General features: G+C 44.4%; 2 protein-coding genes across 2 annotated transcripts; both read right to left on the bottom strand.

Annotated features, from left to right (window-relative positions):
• Nucleotides 1-1555: 1555 nt before the first annotated feature.
• LOC123412593 lies at nt 1556-5031 on the bottom strand. Its single transcript, XM_045105547.1, has 4 exons — nt 4174-5031; nt 4030-4095; nt 1728-3939; nt 1556-1643 (listed from the first exon to the last, which is right to left on the bottom strand). The coding sequence occupies exon 3, from the start codon at nt 2731-2733 to the stop codon at nt 1825-1827; it is 909 nt and encodes a 302-aa protein (XP_044961482.1). The 5' UTR covers nt 2734-3939; nt 4030-4095; nt 4174-5031; the 3' UTR covers nt 1556-1643; nt 1728-1824.
• A 612-nt stretch (nt 5032-5643) lies between these two features.
• LOC123412583 lies at nt 5644-7082 on the bottom strand. The gene has a single exon (XM_045105536.1). It carries the CDS (start codon nt 7051-7053, stop codon nt 5866-5868), a length of 1188 nt encoding a protein of 395 aa, XP_044961471.1. The 5' UTR covers nt 7054-7082; the 3' UTR covers nt 5644-5865.
• Between the last annotated feature and the right edge of the window lie 13528 nt (nt 7083-20610).

Raw genomic sequence — 20610 nt, 5'->3', positions numbered from 1 at the left:
GCCGAAACGTGTAAAGAAATGTAAGTATTACTTAGATTACAATTGTTAGTTTTTTCATAGTTATATGTGACTGTAATTAAATTGTTATACAGCTTTGTTTGGAAATTATGCCGTTATGGTTAGTACGGAGTACCTGGATACAGAGCACGTGGAGGCTGCAAATGCTTATATTAACACTCTCATACAAAATGATAAACATAGGAAAGATGTAGTGGTTAAGATACCCGCACCAGATGTAGACATTTGTACCGCAGATATGCTTGGAGACATCTAAAAAAGAAGTGGTTGTGTGGCGCTGTAAGTGCTACTACTTATAATTATTTTTCGGTTCGCGTATGACCATGAACTTATAAGTTAATATTGCATTGTTTTTACAGATTATAAATGCTTATTGTAAACAAATTAAGAAGCGTTCTAAAGTAACAGATCGTCATATATTATCGACATGGGTGTCGAAATGGGTTCTAGACCGAGCAGTTGGTCACGTGACAGGCAGGAAGACCAAGATGGAGCTTTTGGTAAAAAGAACAACAACTATCACTAGAGTCATGGACGAGTATTTCAGCACAAACAAGGTATTGTTTTCTTAATAAAGTTAACATTTTATTTACAAAGTTAATATGATTTTTTTCGTAGGCTTATTTTTCTATGAACTTGAATGGTAATCAGTGGATAACTATTCTCATGCACAACACTAAGAAAGAGTTTCAAGTTCTTGATTCACTTGGTCCAATTGACAGAAATATTCGTAAAACCATTCACTATGGTATGTTTTCTTTTCTTCGTTACATACTTTCTACCGTGTTGCAACATGTATGATGATAACGTTAAATTTATTTTTATCAGAAAGCACAAATTGCTATAGATATTGCGGCTGCCAATAAACAAGTTGAAAATAAATTTCCTGATGCCTCTGCATGGCCCATTGTGGAGTATGAAATGCCAAAACAAACTGATGGGTAAGTCATAAATGCTATCACACTTTTATTGTAATAAGCTTAATTCAATCATTACTTAACATAACGCTTTTTTTAGAGTTTCTTGCGGGTTGTTCGTTCTGAGATGTATCAAATATTGGGATCGAGAAAAGTGGACATCTACATTTGACCAGGATGAAATTAATGAATCAAGGAGTAAAATTCTTGCTGAACTTATATTTTCAGAGGACAACATTCTTGAGAAAGTGAAGCACAAAGTATTGAGACTTATTTCGCAAGCTTAAGTTGTATAACACGCAGGGCTTTTGTCCTGTAGAAGGTTTTCCTGATGTGTTCGATACTTATTTGAATTGTAATGATACAATATACTTTGAAAGATAATTTTTTTGGTATTCAATGAATTAAGTTCGTATTGATTTTACGGTCATGATTGTACGTCTCATATGTGTTTTTCTGGTCGTCGCTGTGTTGTTCTGGTCGTCGCTACGTCGCTGTACCGTCCCAGCCCCTGTAGCGACGATCTGCGCCAGCCCCGTCGCTGTGTTGATGTAGTCGTCGTTGTGCCGTCCCAGCCCCTGTAGCGACGGTACATTTTTCACATCACACAAAATATAATATTTCAAGTATAACATAATTTTATTGAAATAACAAATGTCTCATATTGTCTTCTTTTAACAAATGAAGCATCATGTCTACCGTTCGTACCTACATAATAAATATAAAATATTTTTTAGAAAATAAAGTCAATAAAATACATCATTTGAAAAACTTAATTTGTGTAAAACGTACCTCTTACTGCATGTTGCCTTGTTATGACCCGGATTGTGACATAGGCTGCACAAAGGACCAAAATATTTTTCGTTAAAAGATTTTGGTCTATCATTTTTCATAATTTCTGGACCACCTTTCTTGGTTTTTTAGGTGCACCCTTGGACCTTATATTCGGAGGATCACCAATAATACCTCCACTTTCTTCAGGTGCATTTCCAATCATCCTCTTATACCTTCTCTGGCCTATTATTTCTTCAAGTGGGATCTTTCTCTGTAATATTATATTATCGAGACACTTCATCAAATCATCGAACAAGAAGGTATCATTTGATGCAACATGGAAAGCTTGTGCGTCTTTTATGCTAAGCCTACTATACCAAGAACGTTGTTCTTCTCCTGACCAACCCCAGCCAAACAGATCACTCCTGCGCTGCGCAGGCAATCCATGTCTCGCATGTTTCGTCAACCGACGTAGCACACAACAATTTGGTATTTCAGACAATTTAAGAACATTCACCAGCACAAAGAAAATATGTTTGGAAGGCAGCCCTTTTCGAACCATCATTCCATAACTATATGATATCGTTTCATCTAAATTACTTGGTTCATATATAACATCATACCTCAACTTGTGATTATTCTTCCATGTGACAATATAAGTAGACCGCTGAACTCCCACAAGCGTCTCAAATATCTCCAATTCTGCCAACTTCAAAAGATCTTTTTGCAGAATATAAAAATTAGCTGGAGTGAAAACAAGGGCATCATGATCCTCAATAGCCTTATATGCAGTAATTGATGGTGGAAGTGACTGATTAGCAGTGCAATCATCTTCCGCCTCGTTCTCACGTAGGCGATCTATACAATTCTCATAATGTACTACCAGATCAACAATAGTCATACCATAGTCCAAATGGAGATGAAGGGAGGAGTTCAGACTTTCGCTTCTCTGATTGCTACGCATACCAAGAAAGAATCCATCTGAAAGATATGACGCTGTCCATAGTGTCTTCTTTCTGTACATCCTGTTAAGCCACTGTTCAGTTTTAGGTGTCTGTCACCTAACAATGAAAGCATTCCATCTCTTCTCAAAGTTGGCTCGCGAGGTCGCATAATAAATCAGTGATTTGAACTCCATAAATGATTTGTGATAAAGGTGCCTCTGCATATTTTTCTCCACATGCCATGAACAAAGACGATGGAAAATATCTGAAAGAACAGTACGAATAGCTCGAATCATTGAAGCGTCTCCATCTGTGATTACTGATTTCGGTTTTACCTGACAATTTGCTTTCAGAAAGGTCTCGAGCAGCCACACATAGGTTCCTTCGGTCTCGTCGGACACAATGGCGCAAGCAAACACGGTGGTGCAACGATGATTATTAACACCGACGAATGGGATGAACGGCATACCGTATCTGTTCATCTTATACGTGCTATCAAACACAACCACGTCTCCATAATCCTGATAGTCTCGCCTAGACTGTGCGTCACACCATAACATGCTCTTCAATCTCCCCTCTTTATCCAGCATATACTCAAAAAAGAAGTCTGAATCTTTCTCCTTTCTACTCCTCATTATACCAATCGCCGTGTCAGCATCACCTTTAGCAAGGAGCTTCCTTTTCTCTCTGCAACATAGGTTGTACACATCACGCCTCACAAGTCCGGATTTATCATACGAACCGTATCTGCTGATAAAGTTATCAACTATGATGTGCTTTCGGATCCCCTTCCCTGATAGTGCTAAAATCTCCGCCTACTGGAAATCATCTATCCGTCTATGTGATCACAAAAATGGCACCTCATCGGGTCAAGCGAGGTCATGGTTGTGCTCATCAAAAAATGCCGCGACGAACCAAACTCCACGGGCTTTATCTAGTTTCACCACCAAGTGCGCACCGCAATCGCAACGAGTCTCCCCCATTAACCTGCGGGTGCGCCATCCATGATTATGAATTTCCTCCGTCGTCTTCCTGCTCTGAAGCAAACAAACCGTCTGAACCTTATAATTCCTGCAGGACCTTTTCCTCGTTTCACCTTCTCTTTCATGATGTCGAACCCACGCTCTTTTGCGTGATTGTTGTAGAACCATGTACGCATCCCCTTGGGATTTAAATGTCATTTCCATAACCTTACAATGCGTATCCAACATCTTTTCCAGCTTCTCAGTCTCCGCAATGTCAATCTCTACTTCACCGTCATCATCGATACAATCATTTATGTCCTTCTGAAAAAATACATAAAAAACCATGAGAGTTATGCTCTATCATAATCTAGTTCACACTACTGGCTACCGTACAAAAATGATTTAACATACCTGATTTACATTATCGTAGAAAAAGTCATCCTTATTATTTTTCGCATTCTCAACATCCACATCTTCCTGTACAATAAATACACATATGAAATAAATATTGTATTGTATTTTACAAACTTAAAAATCTAAATATATATCACTTACGTTTTCACTGCATGTATCATCTTCATTATTTTGAAAATCCTCCGAAGGTAAATTATCATATGAAGACCATGATTCATTGACGCTATTATAATCATGATCATTAATAGAACTGTTACCAGTTGCATCACCGGTATCTATATCATACTCATCCTTTGAATAACCAGTTTACTCCTCCATTCAAACACGTCAAGCACTATACATCAGCAAAGATATAAAAAAATTACAATTAAATTTTTGTATAAGACTCGGTTTTATTTCAACAGCTTAGGTCGCAAACCTACGATGACTCCGGCGGCAGGGGATGATCCTTGACGGGGCGGCGGCTTGGTGATCGGGAACGAGGTGGCGGAGTGGCGGTCGGGAACGGGGTGACGTCGTCGGTGGCGATTGCCAGGTGTTCGACAACGGTGAACGTGGACGGGTCGACGGCAGAGTGGTTGCCGGGAACGGGGCGGCGTCATAGGCGGCGATGTGTAGATGGGTGGTACTGGCGAACGCGTGGACGGGCCGGCGGCGGGGTGATCCGCGACGACGTGGTGGTCCGGAACGGGGCGGTGTTGTCGTCGGCGATGTGGAGAAGGGTGCGGCGGGGGCTGATCGTCATGGGCGTCGACGGCGACAAGGTCAACCGTGGGCGACGTGAATTAGGTCAAGCGACGGGCTGGCCCAGCATGAACGACGAGTCAACCGGGATCAGGGGCGTGGGGTGCGACGTGACGAGGCGACGGTTTTCCATCCCGGGGGCGTGGGGTGCGACGTGACGAGGCGACGGTTTTCCACGTCAGTGGTGCCGACGTGGCGACGTACGTATATACTGTACGCGAATAAGTTTGAAGGAAATGACCTTCCTATCCTTCTACTTTTTTTGGGGGGGGGGGGGGGGGGGGGAGGGGGGGTACCGAAGCCGGGCTCTCTCTAGAATAGACCTTGCCATAAGTATGGGGTCTCTCTAGGATATACCTTACCATATGTAATACCCCCTCTGTATCGAAATATAAGCCATTTTTTGACACTACAGTTGTCTCTCTAGGATAGACCTTACCATGAGGTCTTATATTTTGATACAGAGGGAGTATTACTTATCGTGAACATGTCGATATTTTAGCCCAAATAGCAAGTTCATGATCCGACCCACATAATCCATTTTGTACATCATCATTACAGGGTTGAACTTGCAAATGGCCTTTAGACCTACACACACATCTGTTGGCACACATCAGCACCACATCTAGAGAGAGGAAATCACAAATGCAAGTTCTCTACTCAAGATAACACGACAACATTATTTATTTGAAAGAACCAGAGACTTCAAATCAGTAGTGGAAAGGGTAAGATGTAAAGATCAACACAGGGTACGTTCCATTGTGATGTTTGTCGTGCATAGAGTTATCGGAGTAATCAATCTAAAAAAGCATAAACGGATAAAAGAACTGGCTCAACAAACTAGATCAACTGATCAAGAAAATCTGATAACAAGAAACCAGCTACTGTGTTTCTAGATTTTAATGGGCCGCAGGACGCAAAATGACAGTTGTTCAACTACAAATGCAGTTGATACTCATAACATGGGCTACAAATAGGGCAAAATTGTCCTATGAAGCACTGTTAAAATCATGGATCATGACTTGATCTTTAACATTGGTACTAGAAACATAAGCCTAATCCAGAATTATATCATTCTAGAAGACCAGCCTACTTGAATCCTTCAAATTTGATCTTACCCTCATATGCCTTAACAACATCTGGCACATACTCAGCATGCCTCAACACATACCTGACCTTGAAATTCCTGGAGCTGCCAAGCAATGCCTGAAGCAATTTGATATCTCTCCCAATTCTCCCCTCCCTCATCAACACACTCAGCACGGCGCACCTCGGCAGGATGCACTTCTCCAAGCTATAACCTAGAACTACAGGCCGCGCAATTACATCACTTATTCCAAGCTTCAGCTCGTCCAGCAGGAATCGGACCTTCTTTTGTATGCTCTCATCGGTGAAAAGGAAAATGGTGGGCTGCGTCTTGAAAGCCTGCAGCACCTCACCCTCTGACAGCCCGAAGCTCTGGAAAAATGCCATTTTCCGCAGCCATGAGTCCCTCTTAACAGCGGACATCGCACGGAAGCAGTAGAGGAAGCGCGGGTCCAAGGTGGACATGCCCATCGCCTTGAGTTCATCGAATATTTCGCTGATGCGATCTGGTGACGACAGGAGCACGCCCAACCGGATGACGAGCAGCTTCGAAATGCTGGCCTCTGTGAGGCCGCCGCGGCGGAGAGCTTCCACGGCGGGGCGCATGTTGTTGTCGAGGTCCCCAGCGAGGGCGCGGGGGACGCGGTGGAAAGCGAGGCGGAGGTCGTCGTCGCTGCCGATGATCCCGCGGAGGAACTGGATGGCGGGGACGAGGTGCTTGTCGAGGCTGCGTGCGAGGAGCAAAGGCTCAGTTGCGAGCTTGTGGGTCTCGAAGCCTAGGGAGGCGAAAAAGTCGAGCTTGGGGCGGAGGATCTGTTCGGGGTCAAGGACGAGAAGCACCGAGGCGCTGCGCAACGCCCGGACGATGTCAGCGTCGGCGAAGCCATAGTGCCTGAGGAGGGCGCGCACAGCGTCGGCCTTGTCGGTGGAGCGGATGCGGAGGTGTTGAGAGGTGGTGACCGCGCCAGCGGCGGCGGGGGAGAGGCCGCACGAGATGAGGTAGGAAATGGTGTCGCGGCAGGGCTCCGAGTTGGGGACTTTGCTGACGGCGGGCGAGGTGTAGCTGCGGGCTAGAGGGATGGTGCCAGGGATGAGCTCGAGGGGGTTTGTGCCGCCGCCGCCGCCGCCGCCGCCAGGGATTTGATGGATTCGGAAGAGGAGGAGCCGCTGCCGGCAGATGGAGGTGAACATGATGGATGGGGCGGACTAGTGTGGGAGGGGCCCGGATGCTTCAAAAAAAAATTCTTATTTTGGCGAACTCAGTTAGGCCTGATACAGTACTATACAATATGGTAAATGCTTCCGCACAGCGCGCCGGCCGTCGTTCGGCCGGTCGCTGCGCGACAGCTATGCAACATTTTTTTTATTAGCTGCAACCATGTTTAATTTTGCTTCAGGCCCTGTTTGAAACCACAATAGATTATCATAATCTGAATTATGAAGATAGATTATATAATATGGTTTATAAAAATAATCTAGGTGAGCATGTTTGAAGGCCAGATTATATAAACTGTAATCCAGGTTTTATATCGTACAATGACATATCTGCCCTTTGTTTTTTAACTGCAAAGGTAATAATCTAGTTGGACATGTTTGGAGGACGGTGACGGTGACAGTAGGTAATTATCTCCAAGTTTCAAAGGGTAATGGGTCATTAGTAATCCATAATCTGATTTTAGCTGGGGTAGAGTAGATTATGAATTTTTAATAATCTGGCCATCTAGTTTTTATAAACTGCAATATAATCTGTCATGTTTCGAGACATAATAGATTATAAAAACTGGATTATATAATTTGAGTGGTTCCAAACAGGGCCTCAAATGTTTGTTATTTTATTATATTTTGTCATTTAAAAAGTTGCATCTATGGTTGGTTGCAACTCGAGTTCGTTGAATTTTTGCTACAACCGACGTTTGACTTTTGTTACAACTGCGTTAATTTTTGCTACAACCGGCATCATTTTTTTTCTGTAACTGTTCATTAAAAAAGTTGCATACACGTTCACGTAGATATTTGCTACAACCGGCGTTTGACTTTTGCTATCACGCATCATCAGTTTCGTTTTTCTTTGCTACGATCACGTAGATACTTTTTTTGCTACAAGTATTTTTTTTTCAAACCGTTGACGAAAATTGCTGCATCGCGCCGAAATTTACTGCATCAAGTAAAAATGTTGCATGGATAGATCTAACGCCCCCCTCGCAGATCTGACGATCGCACTGCGACCGGCGCGAGCGTTCGCGCCGACGTGTCGACGCGTAGTACTGCCCATACAAGATGCTTAGAAATAAATCAATGTTTTCTAAACACTGATTGGTGGTGTCATTGACTAGGGGTCGGGGATTCCTTCGCCCTCTTAAGATGGGATTCGGAGAGTGTACGATTTAATGTGATCAAGACTGCATCTGTCGAAGGATTAATGTGTGCTTTAAGACTTCTCCCCACACCTAAGATACCGACCTTGTAACCCTAGATATCCTAATCAATGTGTATATAACCCGTGGAGTTTAGCCCGTACAAGGGACTCGAACACAACATTACTCACTTCACGATCTCGAGATAGATCAATTATGTATGTGATACTATTCCATCAGTATACACAAGAGCATGTCATAAGATTTTACCTTCATCAAGAGGGTTCGAACCTGGGTAAGCATTGTCTCTTTCGTTCTTGTTACCACTCATCCGAGATCCACAGCTCGGGTCCCCTACCCCAATGTGTTAGGGCATATTTTGTCCTAAGTAATTTGGTGATTGATGACAGTACCACTGCGAACTAATCGTGTGCATTGAGCATTTCAGATTATACATGACAAGGCACAAGACGATTCGTCGCCCCTCGGTGGTTTTGAAGCACGGTGGATTCTACGATTCTCTTTGGTAGTTTTGAGAAGTAGGAAAGCCATACTATTAAGAGGGGGTTCGCGTCGGAAAAGTTTGGGTGGAATCAACTCACACATGCACACTTTTTCTTTCGACCACCTTTTCTTTACAACAATGGAGCTCCCGTTTGGTCTCTGCCAGCCTCTACAAAAAGTTCCAGCAGTAGTACCACTCAAGGTTATCAGAATCGCGATTCTGAATCGGATCGGAGCTCCGTTGGTAGGATCGTGAATCATAGAATCATAACTAATAGTATCGTAGAAACTTAGATTCTATGAACAAAATCGTAGAATCGGAGGGGCTAGTTTGGATCGTAAAGTCGTAAGATTCTAAGACTCGATTCATGATTCTGACAACTTTGGTACCACTGGTTAGCGGTAGTACCACTCCAGTTGAGCGGTAGTACCGCTTCTAGACGCTAGTACCGCTCTCTTTGAGCGGTTGTACTTTGTCGGACGTTTTGCAAGTACTTTTCCAGCGGTGGTAGACCCGGTAGTAGTATATTTACTACCGTGGCTTTATTCCTACCTAGCGGTAGTACCGCTCCAGGCCCAGCGGTAGTACCGCTGGGGCTGGCGGTAGTACCACTTTCCTCCAAGCGGTAGTACCACTAGTGGCAGCGGTAGTACCGCTACCCCCAAGCGGTAGTACCGTGCTGAGGGTGCTGTAAGTGAGGGTAACGGTTGGATTTGTTCCCTCACTATATAAAGGGTTCTTCCACTCCAAGAACCCTACCTTTGACCTTCCAAGACTCCACTGTTGCTCCTAAGCTCATTTTGGCCCGATCTCTCTCCCTAGCCAATCAAACTTGTTGATTTCCTAGGGATTGGTTGAGAAGGCCCAGATCTACACTTCCACCAAGAGATATTTGATTCCCCCCACTAATCCCTTGCGGATCTTGTTACTCTTGGGTGTTTGAGCACACTAGACGGTTGAGGTCGCCTCGGAGCCATATCCATTGTGGTGAAGCTCCGTGGTCTTGTTGGGAGCCTCCGAGCATTGTGTGGAGATAGCCCCAACCTTGTTTATAAAGGTCCGGTCGCCGCCTTCAAGGGCACCGATAGTGGAATCACAGCACCTCGCATTGTGCGAGGGCGTGAGGAGAATACGGTGGCCCTAGTGGCTTATTGGGGAGCATTGTGCCTCCACAGCGCTCCAACGGAGACGTACTTCCTGTCAAAGGGAAGGAACTTAGGTAACACATCCTCGCCTTCATCGGTTCCACTTGTGGTTATCTCTTACCTTTACTTTGTCTATATTATTGTTGCTATGTATTTCTTGCTTGCACTAGTTGTCATGGTAGTTAGCATCATATAGGTTGCTCATCTAGTAGCTAATTTAGAGAACCTTTATGTTGCTTTCTCTAACTTGGTAAGAAGAGCTAAAAATTGGTACTTGCCTATTCACCCCCCTCTAGTCAACCATATCGGTCCTTTCAATTGGTATCAGAGCCACGACTCTTTATTAAGGGTTTCACCCCCCCCCCCCCCCGAAGAGTATGGTTGACGATGAAGAGGGAGTCAGTGGACCACCCGAGGCCGTGGCCTTGAATTCGGTCACAAGGGACGACTTGAATGAGGCTATGACCTCCCTCAGGTCATCCTTGGCGAACGAAGTCAAGTCCATGTTTAAAGTGGTGCTTGAGGGGTTAAAAAGTTCTCCTGAACCCGCGTTGGTGGTTAAACCTACCAACTCGGAATCGGAGGCCAATTCCACCAAGGAAGTAGCTAAAGGGACATGAACCTTTGCCTCGGTTCCACCTCCCCCGGTCTATGGAGGACCGGTTCATACACCGCATATTAATAATCTTGGTCCTCCTCCTAAGCTTGTTAAGGGGGAGTTTGTTAACTCGGTGTTTTGCATTAAGTCTCATTTGATCACAGCTCAACAAATTTATGGACAATCATTGAGCAAGGCTTCTACCCTCATGACCCAAGCAACCTCACGCCAAGAGAAGAAGCGGACAATCAATATAATCATTCTGCATTGTTAATTCTTCAATCCGCAGTGCCTCCTGAAGATCTTCCTCACTTGCATCCTTTCACTCGTGCCAAGGACTGTTGGGAGTACATCATGGTGTTGTACAAGGGAAGCTCAAGAATTCAACGGTCCAACTATGAAGTGGTTCTTGATGCGGCCGATGAGTTTGTGATGAAGGAAGATGAGGACCCTCGAGATCTCTATCGAAGGGTGACTGCTCTGGCTGTTGCTCTCCAGGATCACGGGAGCAAGGATGCGGATGACACATGGATCAAGCGCAAGTTTCTCAATGCCATCATGCCATTCAACAAAGCCATGTCATATGTCATTCATCAAAGGCCAGATTTTCACTCCTTGTCCTCCGGTGAAGTGTTGGATGAATTCATTGCAATGAATATCATGAACAAGACTGCTGATAATGCTCTTGCTCGCGTTCGGTCAAAGACAACTTCACCCAACCTTGCATTAAAAGCCAAGGTTGTTTCTGATGAATAAGAAGAAGAGGAAGAGGACGGCTGCCCTGAAGACACTAAGTATGCTTATCACGAGCACATGGCTCTTGCGTCAAGGCAATTCTGGGGCAACAAGAGAAACTCAAGGCCCAACTTCTCCAAGAATAACTCGAGTGGGTCCAAGACCAAGCAGTGTGTGAGGACATGATATAACTACGACAATGTGAGTCACTTCGTGGCAGATTGTCCTTATGAGAAGAGGGAAGACAACGGTGGCAAGCTCATTCGCAAAGACAAAGCCAAGTCTTTCCCAAACAAGAAAACTTTGTCAAACCCCAACCAAAGGGTATGGTGGCACTTGAAGAGTACACCTCCGATGATGATGATGATGATGATACAATGTCAACAACTACTGTAGCCATTGCCACCTCCTCTCCCAAGGTGTCTCTCTTCGGGGCCCCAATGACAACTGTATCGCCAAGTGCCTTATGGCCAAAGGTATCGATCAGGTAACATCCAACATTATGACCACCATCACTATTGCTCCCTCATTGTTAAACTGTGTTGATGATAGTGATGCTATGGAACTTAATGAGCATGATTTTGACAAATTTCTGTGTAAAATCAAAGGAGAATCCAAGAAGCATTTTGTTGCTCTTTTGGAACAACTGGGTGAGGCTAATGACTTCATTGAGTCTCATGAGGAGACTATCTTCGAGTTGAAAGGACATAGTCGTGACTACGCCGATGAGATTGCTGAACTATCTATTGCTCTAGAAGAAGAGCACTGTCTTCATTTGGCTCTTGAGGAGTCACACAACGATGATTGTGCCAAATCACAAAAAGAGTTAGATCACGCAATTTTTCTTACCCGTGTGCTTAAGTCGGAAAAAGCTGCACTTGGGGTTGGCCATGAAAGAATCAAGGGAAACTTTGATACACTTGACAAGGCCCACAAGGTCTTGAAAGGTGCACATTTCTCCTTGAAGGAGTCTCATGATCAACTCCAAGAAAAGCTTACCAAGGAGACCTCTACCTATCCTCCTTTCGTTTTAATTGATAATGCTTGTGCAACTAACCCTTGTTGTGAGCATGTACATCTTGTGGAGGAAAATGCTAAGTTGAAGGATCAAGTTGAGAAGGGCATGGTGTCATGCATCCAAGGCGAGAAGAACCTAAACGACCTTTTGAGTAATCAAAAGGAAGTTGTAGGAAAGAAGGGACTTGGACTTACATCCAAGTCGAAAAGAAAAAGGAAGAACAGGAACAAGCGATCGCTTACTGTCAAGGACATCTTTGTCAAAGAGGGTGAGGCGACTCAGAAGGAGAACAAGAACAAGGTAGGGGATGGTAATGCCAAGAAGGGCAACACCAGCCCTACCAACACAGCTGGCAAATTTAATCCTTCTTATGTTTTATGTCGTGCTGGTGATGGGCATGTCTATGTCAGATTTGTTGGTTCTTATTATGAGTCCATTGAATGGGCTATTTGGGTTCCTAAGACCCTTGTTTCTAACATCAAAGGACCCATTGAAAAATGGGTACCTAAAACCAAGCCTTGATCTATTGCAGGAGTTTGCTTCCACTGGTGTGTCATGGTTGCTCGATAGTGGAGCAACAAATCATATGACCGGAAGCAAGGACTTGGTGGTGGACGTGCATCCTACTCCATCTATGCCCACCCATGTCCAATTTGCTGACGCTTCAACGTCTAAGGTATTGGGATTTGGTAAGGTGGTCATCTCTCAAGATTTATCTATTAAGAAGGTCATGCTTGTTGAGTCCCTTGCTTACAATTTACTTTCTGTTCGTCAACTTGCAATTACGGGCTTTGACACATTCTTTAATCTTGATTTTGTGGCCCTTTTGTGGAGCAAGACTCTTAAAGTAGGCTATGTTGGATGTGTCGAAAATGGTCTCTATGTGGTGAACTTTTCACAACGACCCGCTAAGATTGCGACTTGTCTAATGGCTAAAGTTGATGTGGGCTGGCTTTGGCATCACTGACTAGCCCATGTCAATATGAGATCTTTGCAAAGTCTTCTCAAAGGGACCATGTTCGTGGACTAACAAATGTGAGTTTTGCGAGAGATCATGCTTGCAGTGCTTGTATTAAAGGCAAGATTCATGAAACTGCTCATCGTCCGACGACTCTCATTTACACTAAAGGCCCTTGGAGCTCCTTCACATGGATCTCTTTGGTCCTCCATCTTTTGATAGTCTTGGTGGGAGAAAGTAATGCTTGGTGATTGTTGATGATTACTCAAGATACACTTGGGTGTGTTTCTTCAAAAGGAAGAGCGAGACTCAACAGACCGTCATCAACTTTGCAAATGGAGCTCAACATTAACATGAAGCAAATGTTTTGATGATTAGAAGTGACAAAGGCACCGAGTTCAAGAACTACACCCTGGATGAGTTTCTTAGTCATGAGGGGATGAAGCATCAATATTCAGCACCATACACACCTCAACAAAATGGTGGGGTGGAAAGGTAGAGCCGGACGTTGATGGACGCGGCAAGAACGATGATGGCAGAATTCAATTCTCCATACAACTTTTGGGCTGAAGCCATCAACACAGCATGTCATGCATCCAATCGGCTCTATATCCGCAAAGGCTTGAACAAGACTCCTTATGAGATCCTCACCGGAAACAAGCCCAACCTCAAGTACTTCAGGGTTTTCGGGTGTAAGTGTTTCATTCTCAAGAAAGGTGCTCGTCTAGATAAATTTGTTTCTAGACCTCAAGAGGGCATATTTGTTGGTTATGCTACAAACTCTCATGCTTACCGTGTCCTCAAAAAGTCCACTGGACTCATTGAGGAGATGTGTAACGTGGAGTTTGATGAAAATAATGGCTCCCAGGTGGATCAAAGTGGTCTTTGTGACGAGGTGATGAAATTCCTCCCCAAGCCATAAGAAGAATGGGGATTGGTCAAATACTCCCCATTGAGGAATCCCCTGTGGCTGAAGAAGAAGGACAATGCTCTACTCAAGTGGAGCCATCACCCTCGCTAGCCCCACATGCTTCCGATGAACAAAGTGAAGACCCTCAACTAGTTGAACAGAATCAAGGACGACATCAACCACACAAAGATGGTGATGCACCAAGTGATGTCCAAGTTCTAACACAAGGTTTCGAATCTGCTCAAGATCAAGATCAAGATCAAGTGCAACCACAAGATCAAGATCAAGAGCAGCCACAAGATAAAGAACAAACCAGTGAGCTTGCTCAAGATGAAGATCAAGTTGACCAGGTGGTTGCTCCTCAATTTCCTACCGCGGCACCTAAAAGGGGTCGTAGTGTCAAGGCAGGGTCAAAACCCAATAACAAGGCCAAACAACGTGATCAAGTTGATGCTCCTCAATTAACTAGCACAGAACTCCTAGAGCAACGCGCAGCCAATATAGCATCCAAGCTGAGGGTCAAATCACATCTTATGAAGAATGTGCTTGGAAGCTTAAAAAGGGGAGTATCCACTCATCAACAAATTTCAAATTATTGTGAGCATCACGCGTTTATCTCATATTGTGAACCTCAACAGGTACAAGAAGCGCTCTATGACGAGGATTGGCTTATGGCCATGCATGAAGAACTGAACAACCTCGAGCACAATCAAGTCTGGGAGTTAATGCCAAGACCAAAGGAGGAACATAATGTCATTGGGACCAAATGGATCTTCAAAAACAAGCAAGACGCCAATGGGATTATGGTTCGAAACAAGGCAAGGCTGGTGGCTCAAGGTTACTCCCAAGTCGAGGGTATCAACTACGGTGAAACCTTTGCCCCTGTTGCTCGTCTTGAATCTATTCACATGCTTCTTGCTTTTGCCTCTCATCATGATTTCGAATTACAACAAATGGATGTGAAGAGTGCATTTCTTAACGGCCTTTAAATGAGTTGGTATATGTCAAACAACCCCGGGGTTCGAACATCCCAATCTCCCCAATCATGTATAAGAACTCAACAAGGTGCTCTATGGCCTTAAACAAGCCCCAGGTGCGTGGTATGAGTACCTTACCGAGTTGTTGCAAGATCGTGGGTTTGAAATTGGGAAGATCGATCCCACCCTTTTTACCAAAAGGGTCAAAGGGAATTTGTTCATATGACAACTATATGTTGATGATATCATTTTTGGTTGTCCTAACAAATCTTTCAATGAAGAATTTGTTGCACTAATGACCGAGAAATTTGAGATGTCAATGATGGGTGAGTTGAAGTTCTTCCTTGGATTTGAGATTAAACAAGGCTTAGAAGGAACCTTCATCAAACAAGCTAAGTACACCCAAGACATGCTCAAGAGGTTCGAGCTAGAGGATGTCAAGCCGATCAAGTTTCCCATGCCAACAAGATGCAAGCTTGACATTGATCCCGATGGTAAAGCAGTGGATCAAAAGGTACTGCTCCATGATTGGATCCCTTCTCTTACCTTTGTGCATCTAGACCGGATATCATGTTGAGTGTAGGGATTTGTGCACGGTTTCAATCTGCACCAAAAGAAAGACACTTTGCGGTTGTTAAACGAATCTTTTGATATTTGGCTCATACCCCCAAACTTTGGCCTATGGTATCCCAAAGGAGCAAGCTTCAATCTAGTGGGCTATTCTGACTCAGATTGGGCACGAGACTGTGTGGAGAGGAAGTCAACGTCTGGAGGATGTCAATTTCTTGGTCGTTCGCTGGTAAGTTGGTCTTCAAAGAAGCAAGATTGTATCTCACTGTCTTCCACCGAGTCTGAGTGTGTTGCAGCTGCAAGTTGTTGTGCACAGTTGCTATGGATGAGGCAAACTTTAAAGGATTACGGTGTCACTTGTGACAAAGTGCCTCTTTTATGCGACAACCAAAGTCCTATCAAGATTTCCCTCAATCCGGTGCATCATAGCAAATCCAAGCATATTGATATTCGTCATCACTTCATCCGTGAGCATATCAAGTGTGGAGATATTGAAGTCAAATTCATCAACACTCAAGAGCAGCTTGCAAATATTTTCACTAAGCCCCTAGATGAAGCAAGGTTCCAGGAGTTAAGGCATGAGCTAAGTATCATTGATTCAAGTAATATGGATTGAAACTAGGCACTCCGCACCTCACTCGGCATTATATCTTGTTCTAGGTGTAGGCATGGACATAGGGGGAGTGTTGTTCAAACAATTAACTTTCCGTCCCCCCATTATGCATAAATCGATCAAGTCTTTCACATTAGCCATCATAGATGGCACTTGTGCTTCAAAGATGAGCTTTGGTCATGAACCCAAGGATAATTCTTCACGGTGTCATACAATCTGTCTCAAACATAGGTGGCTCCGGCCGTCGCCCCCTAAAAGAGGGTTATGACATACCAGCTCGTGTATTTTGTTTGGTTTTCTATTCTAAATTTTGTCTGGTATGTGTAGTGTTTTCTCGTTGTTTTGGCAATTTCTGCAATTTTTCAGAGTTTTTCTCGCACGGTACTAACGCTCGCGGAGCGGTACTACTGATCGTGGAGCGTTACTATCGCGATGACTCAAGCGGTACTACCGCGATGACTCGAGTGGTACTACCGCGATGACCCAAGCGGTACTACCACCTTCAGATCTGTTCACCTCAGGGGGAGCGGTACTACCGCAATGACCTGAGCGGTACTACTACCAGAACCCGAGCGGTACTACCGTAAAGATCAGAGCGGTACTACCGCTATCCCAGCATGGTACTACCGCCCTGCCCGTGCCATGGGGGCCATATAAGAAGTGGGGGGAAGTTTTTCTGCCCCATTTGTTCCTCTCCCATGGAGATCTCTCTCTTTCTCTCAAATCTCACAGAAGAGATCTCCCTCCGCGGCGCTTCTCCTTTCATGCCAGTTGAAGGGATTGCCCCTTCCTCCTCCTTGCTCTCCTTCTGAATGTCCGTGACGAGGGGCTGCATAATTCTGTTGGCTTACGCCCTCATGCTTGTTGGGGAACATCGCATGGGAAACAAAAAAAATTCCTACGCGCACGAAGACCTATCATGGTGATGTCCATCTACGAGAGGGGATTTCCGATCTACGTATCCTTGTAGATCACACAACAGAAGCGTTAAGAAAGGCGGTTGATGTAGTGGAACATCCTCACGTCCCTCGATCCGCCCCGCGAACCGTCCCACGAACCGTCCCGCGATCCGTCCCACGATCCGCTCCGATCTAGTGCCGAACGGACGACACCTCCGCGTTCAGCACACGTACAGCTCGACGATGATCTCGGCCTTCTTGATCCAGCAAGAGAGATGGAGAGGTAGTTGAGTTCTCCAGCAGCGTGACAGCGCTCCGGAGGTTGGTGGTGATCTAATCTCAGCACGGCTCCGCCCGAGCTCCGCAGAAATGCGATCTAGAGGTAAAACCGTGGAGGTATGTGGTCGGGCTGCCGTGGCAAAAGTTGTCTCAAATCAGCCCTAATACCTCAGTATATATAGGAGGGAGGGGGAGGGAAGAGGCAGCCTCAAACCCTCAAGGTTTGGCCGAAATTGGAGGTGGAGGAGTCCTACTCCAATCCTACTTGGAGTAGGATTCCACCTTCCCACTTGGAAACTCTTTCCACCTTGTGTTTTTTCCTTCTCAAACCTTATAGGCCTTAGTGGGAACTTATTCCAGCCCACTAGGGGCTGGTTTATCTCTTCCCATAGCCCATGAGACCCCTTGGGGCGTGACACCCCTCCCGATGGTCCCCGGCACCCCTCCCGGCACTCCCGGTACACTACCGATGAGCCCGAAACTTTTCCGGTGACCAAAACATGACTTCCTATATATCAATCTTTACCTCCGGACCATTCCGGAGCTCCTCGTGACGTCCTGGATCTCATCCGGGACTCCGAACAACATTCTGTAACCAACCATATAACTCAAATACGCATAAAACAACGTCGAACCTTAAGTGTGCAGACCCTGCGGGTTCGAGAACTATGTAGACATGACCCGAGTGACTCCTCGGTCAATATCCAATAGCGGGACCTGGATGCCCGTATTGGATCCTACATATTCTCCGAAGATCTTATCGGTTGAACCTCAGTGTCAAGGATTCATATAATCCCGTATGTCATTCCCTTTGTCCTTCGGTATGTTACTTGCCCGAGATTCGATCGTCAATATCCGCATACCTATTTCAAACTCGTTTACCGGCAAGTCTCTTTACTCATTCCGTAATACAAGATCCCGCAACTTACACTAAGTCACATTGCTTGCAAGGCTTGTGTGTGATGTTGTATTACCGAGTGGGCCCCGAGATACCTCTCCATCATACGGAGTGACAAATCCCAGTCTTGATCCATACTGACTCTACGAACACCTTTGGAGATACTTGTAGAGCATCTTTATAGTCACCCAGTTACGTTGCGACGTTTGATACACACAAAGCATTCCTCCGGTGTCAGTGAGCTATATGATCTCATGGTCATAGGAATAAATACTTGACACGCAGAAAACAGTAGCAACAAAATGACACGATCAACATGCTACGTCTATTAGTTTGGGTCTAGTCCATCACATGATTCTCCTAATGATGTGATCCCGTTATCAAGTAACAACACTTGCCTATGGCCAGGAAACCTTGACCATCTTTGATGAACGAGCTAGTCAACTAGAGGCTTACTAGGGACAGTGTTTTGTCTATGTATCCACACAAGTATTGTGTTTCCAATCAATACAATTATAGCATGGATAATAAACGATTATCATGAACAAAGAAATATAATAATAACTAATTATTATTGCCTCTAGGGCATATTTCCAACAGTCTCGCACTTGCACTAGAGTCAATAATCTAGTTCACATCACCATGTGATTTCAATGAATCCAACACCCATATAGTTCTGGGGTCTGATCACGTCTTGCTCGTGAGAGAGGTTTTAGTCAACGGTTCTGAAACTTTCAGATCCGTGCGTTCTTTACAAATCTTTATGTCATCTTATAGATGCTGCTACTACGTGCTATTCGGAAATGCTCCAAATATCTACTCTACTATACGAATCCGTTTCACTACTCATAGTTATTCAGATTAGTGTCAAAGCTTGCATCGACGTAACCCTTTACGACGAACTCTTTAACCACCTCCATAATCGAGAAAAATTCCTTAGTCTATTTAGTTACTAAGGATAACTTTGACCGCTGATCAGTGATTCAATCCTGGATCACTCTGTGTACCTCTTAACAGACTTGCTGCAAGGCACACATCAGGTGCGGTACTCAGCATGGCATACTTTAGAGTCTACGGCTAAGGCATAGAAGACGACCTTCGTCTATTCTCTTTATTCTGCCGTGGTCGGGTTTTGAGTCTTACTCAAGTTCACACCTTACAACATAGTCAAGAACTCCTTCTTTGCTAATCTATTTCGAATTCCTTCAAAAACTTGTCAAGGCATGCATCTTGTTGAAACTTCTATTAAGCGTTTTGATCTATCTCCATAGATCTTGATGCTCAACGTTCAAGTAGCTCAATCCAGGTATTCCTTTGAAAAACTCCTTTCAAACAACCTTTTATGCTTCACAGAAATTCTACATTACTTCTGATCAACAATATGTCAACCACATATACTTATCAGAAATTCTATAGTGCTCCCACTCACTTCTTTGGAAATACAAGTTTCTCATAAACCTTGTACAAACCCAAAATCTTTGATCATCTCATCAAAGTGTATATTCCAACTCCGAGATGCTTGCACCAGTCCATTGAAGGATCGCTGGAGCTTGCATACTTGTTAGTATCTTTAGGATCGACAAAACCTTCTGGTTGTATCACATACAATGTTTCCTCAAGGAAACCGTCGAGGAAACAACGTTTTTACATCCTATGTGCAATATTTCAAAAATAATGCAACAACTACTAATATAATTCTAACAGACTTTTAGCATCGCTATGAGTGAGAAAGTCTCACCATAGTCAACTGTTTTATCATGTCGGAAACATCTTTGCGACAAGTCGAGCTTTTCTTAATAGTGACTTATCACCATCGTCGTATGTCTTCCTTTTGAAGATCCATCTTTACTCAATAGTCCTATGACCATCTAGTAGTTCTTCCAAAGTCTACACTTTGTTTTCATACATGGATCCTCTCTCGAATTTCATGGCCTCCAGCCATTTGTCGGAATCCGGGCCCACCATTGCTTTCTCCATAACTCGTAGGTTCACTGTTGCTCAACAACATGACCTCGAAGACAAGGTTACCGTACCACTCTGCAGTAGTACGTGACCTTGTCAACCTACGAGGTTTGTAGTAACTTGATCCGATGCTTGATGATCACCATCATCAGCTTTCACTTCAATTGGTGTAGGCGCCACAGGAACAACTTCCCGCGCCCTGCTACACACTGGTTGAACTGATGGTTCAATAACCTCATCAAGTTCTACCACCCTCCCACTCAATTCTTTCGAGAGAAACCTTTCCTCGAGAAAGGATCCGTTTCTAGAAACAAACACTTTGCTTTC

The sequence above is a fragment of the Hordeum vulgare genome, chromosome 1H, assembly GCF_904849725.1.
Source record: "Hordeum vulgare subsp. vulgare chromosome 1H, MorexV3_pseudomolecules_assembly, whole genome shotgun sequence".
Classification (NCBI taxonomy): domain Eukaryota; kingdom Viridiplantae; phylum Streptophyta; class Magnoliopsida; order Poales; family Poaceae; genus Hordeum; species Hordeum vulgare.
Note: the sequence above shows the minus strand (reverse complement) of the source record. Positions and strands in the feature narration are given on the sequence as shown.

What these genes read in the sequence shown, in the direction of transcription:
- LOC123412593 (XM_045105547.1), bottom strand. Translation starts at nt 2,733, where the DNA reads ATGTACAGAAAGAAGACACTATGGACAGCGTCATATCTTTCAGATGGA.
- LOC123412583 (XM_045105536.1), bottom strand. Translation starts at nt 7,053, where the DNA reads ATGTTCACCTCCATCTGCCGGCAGCGGCTCCTCCTCTTCCGAATCCAT.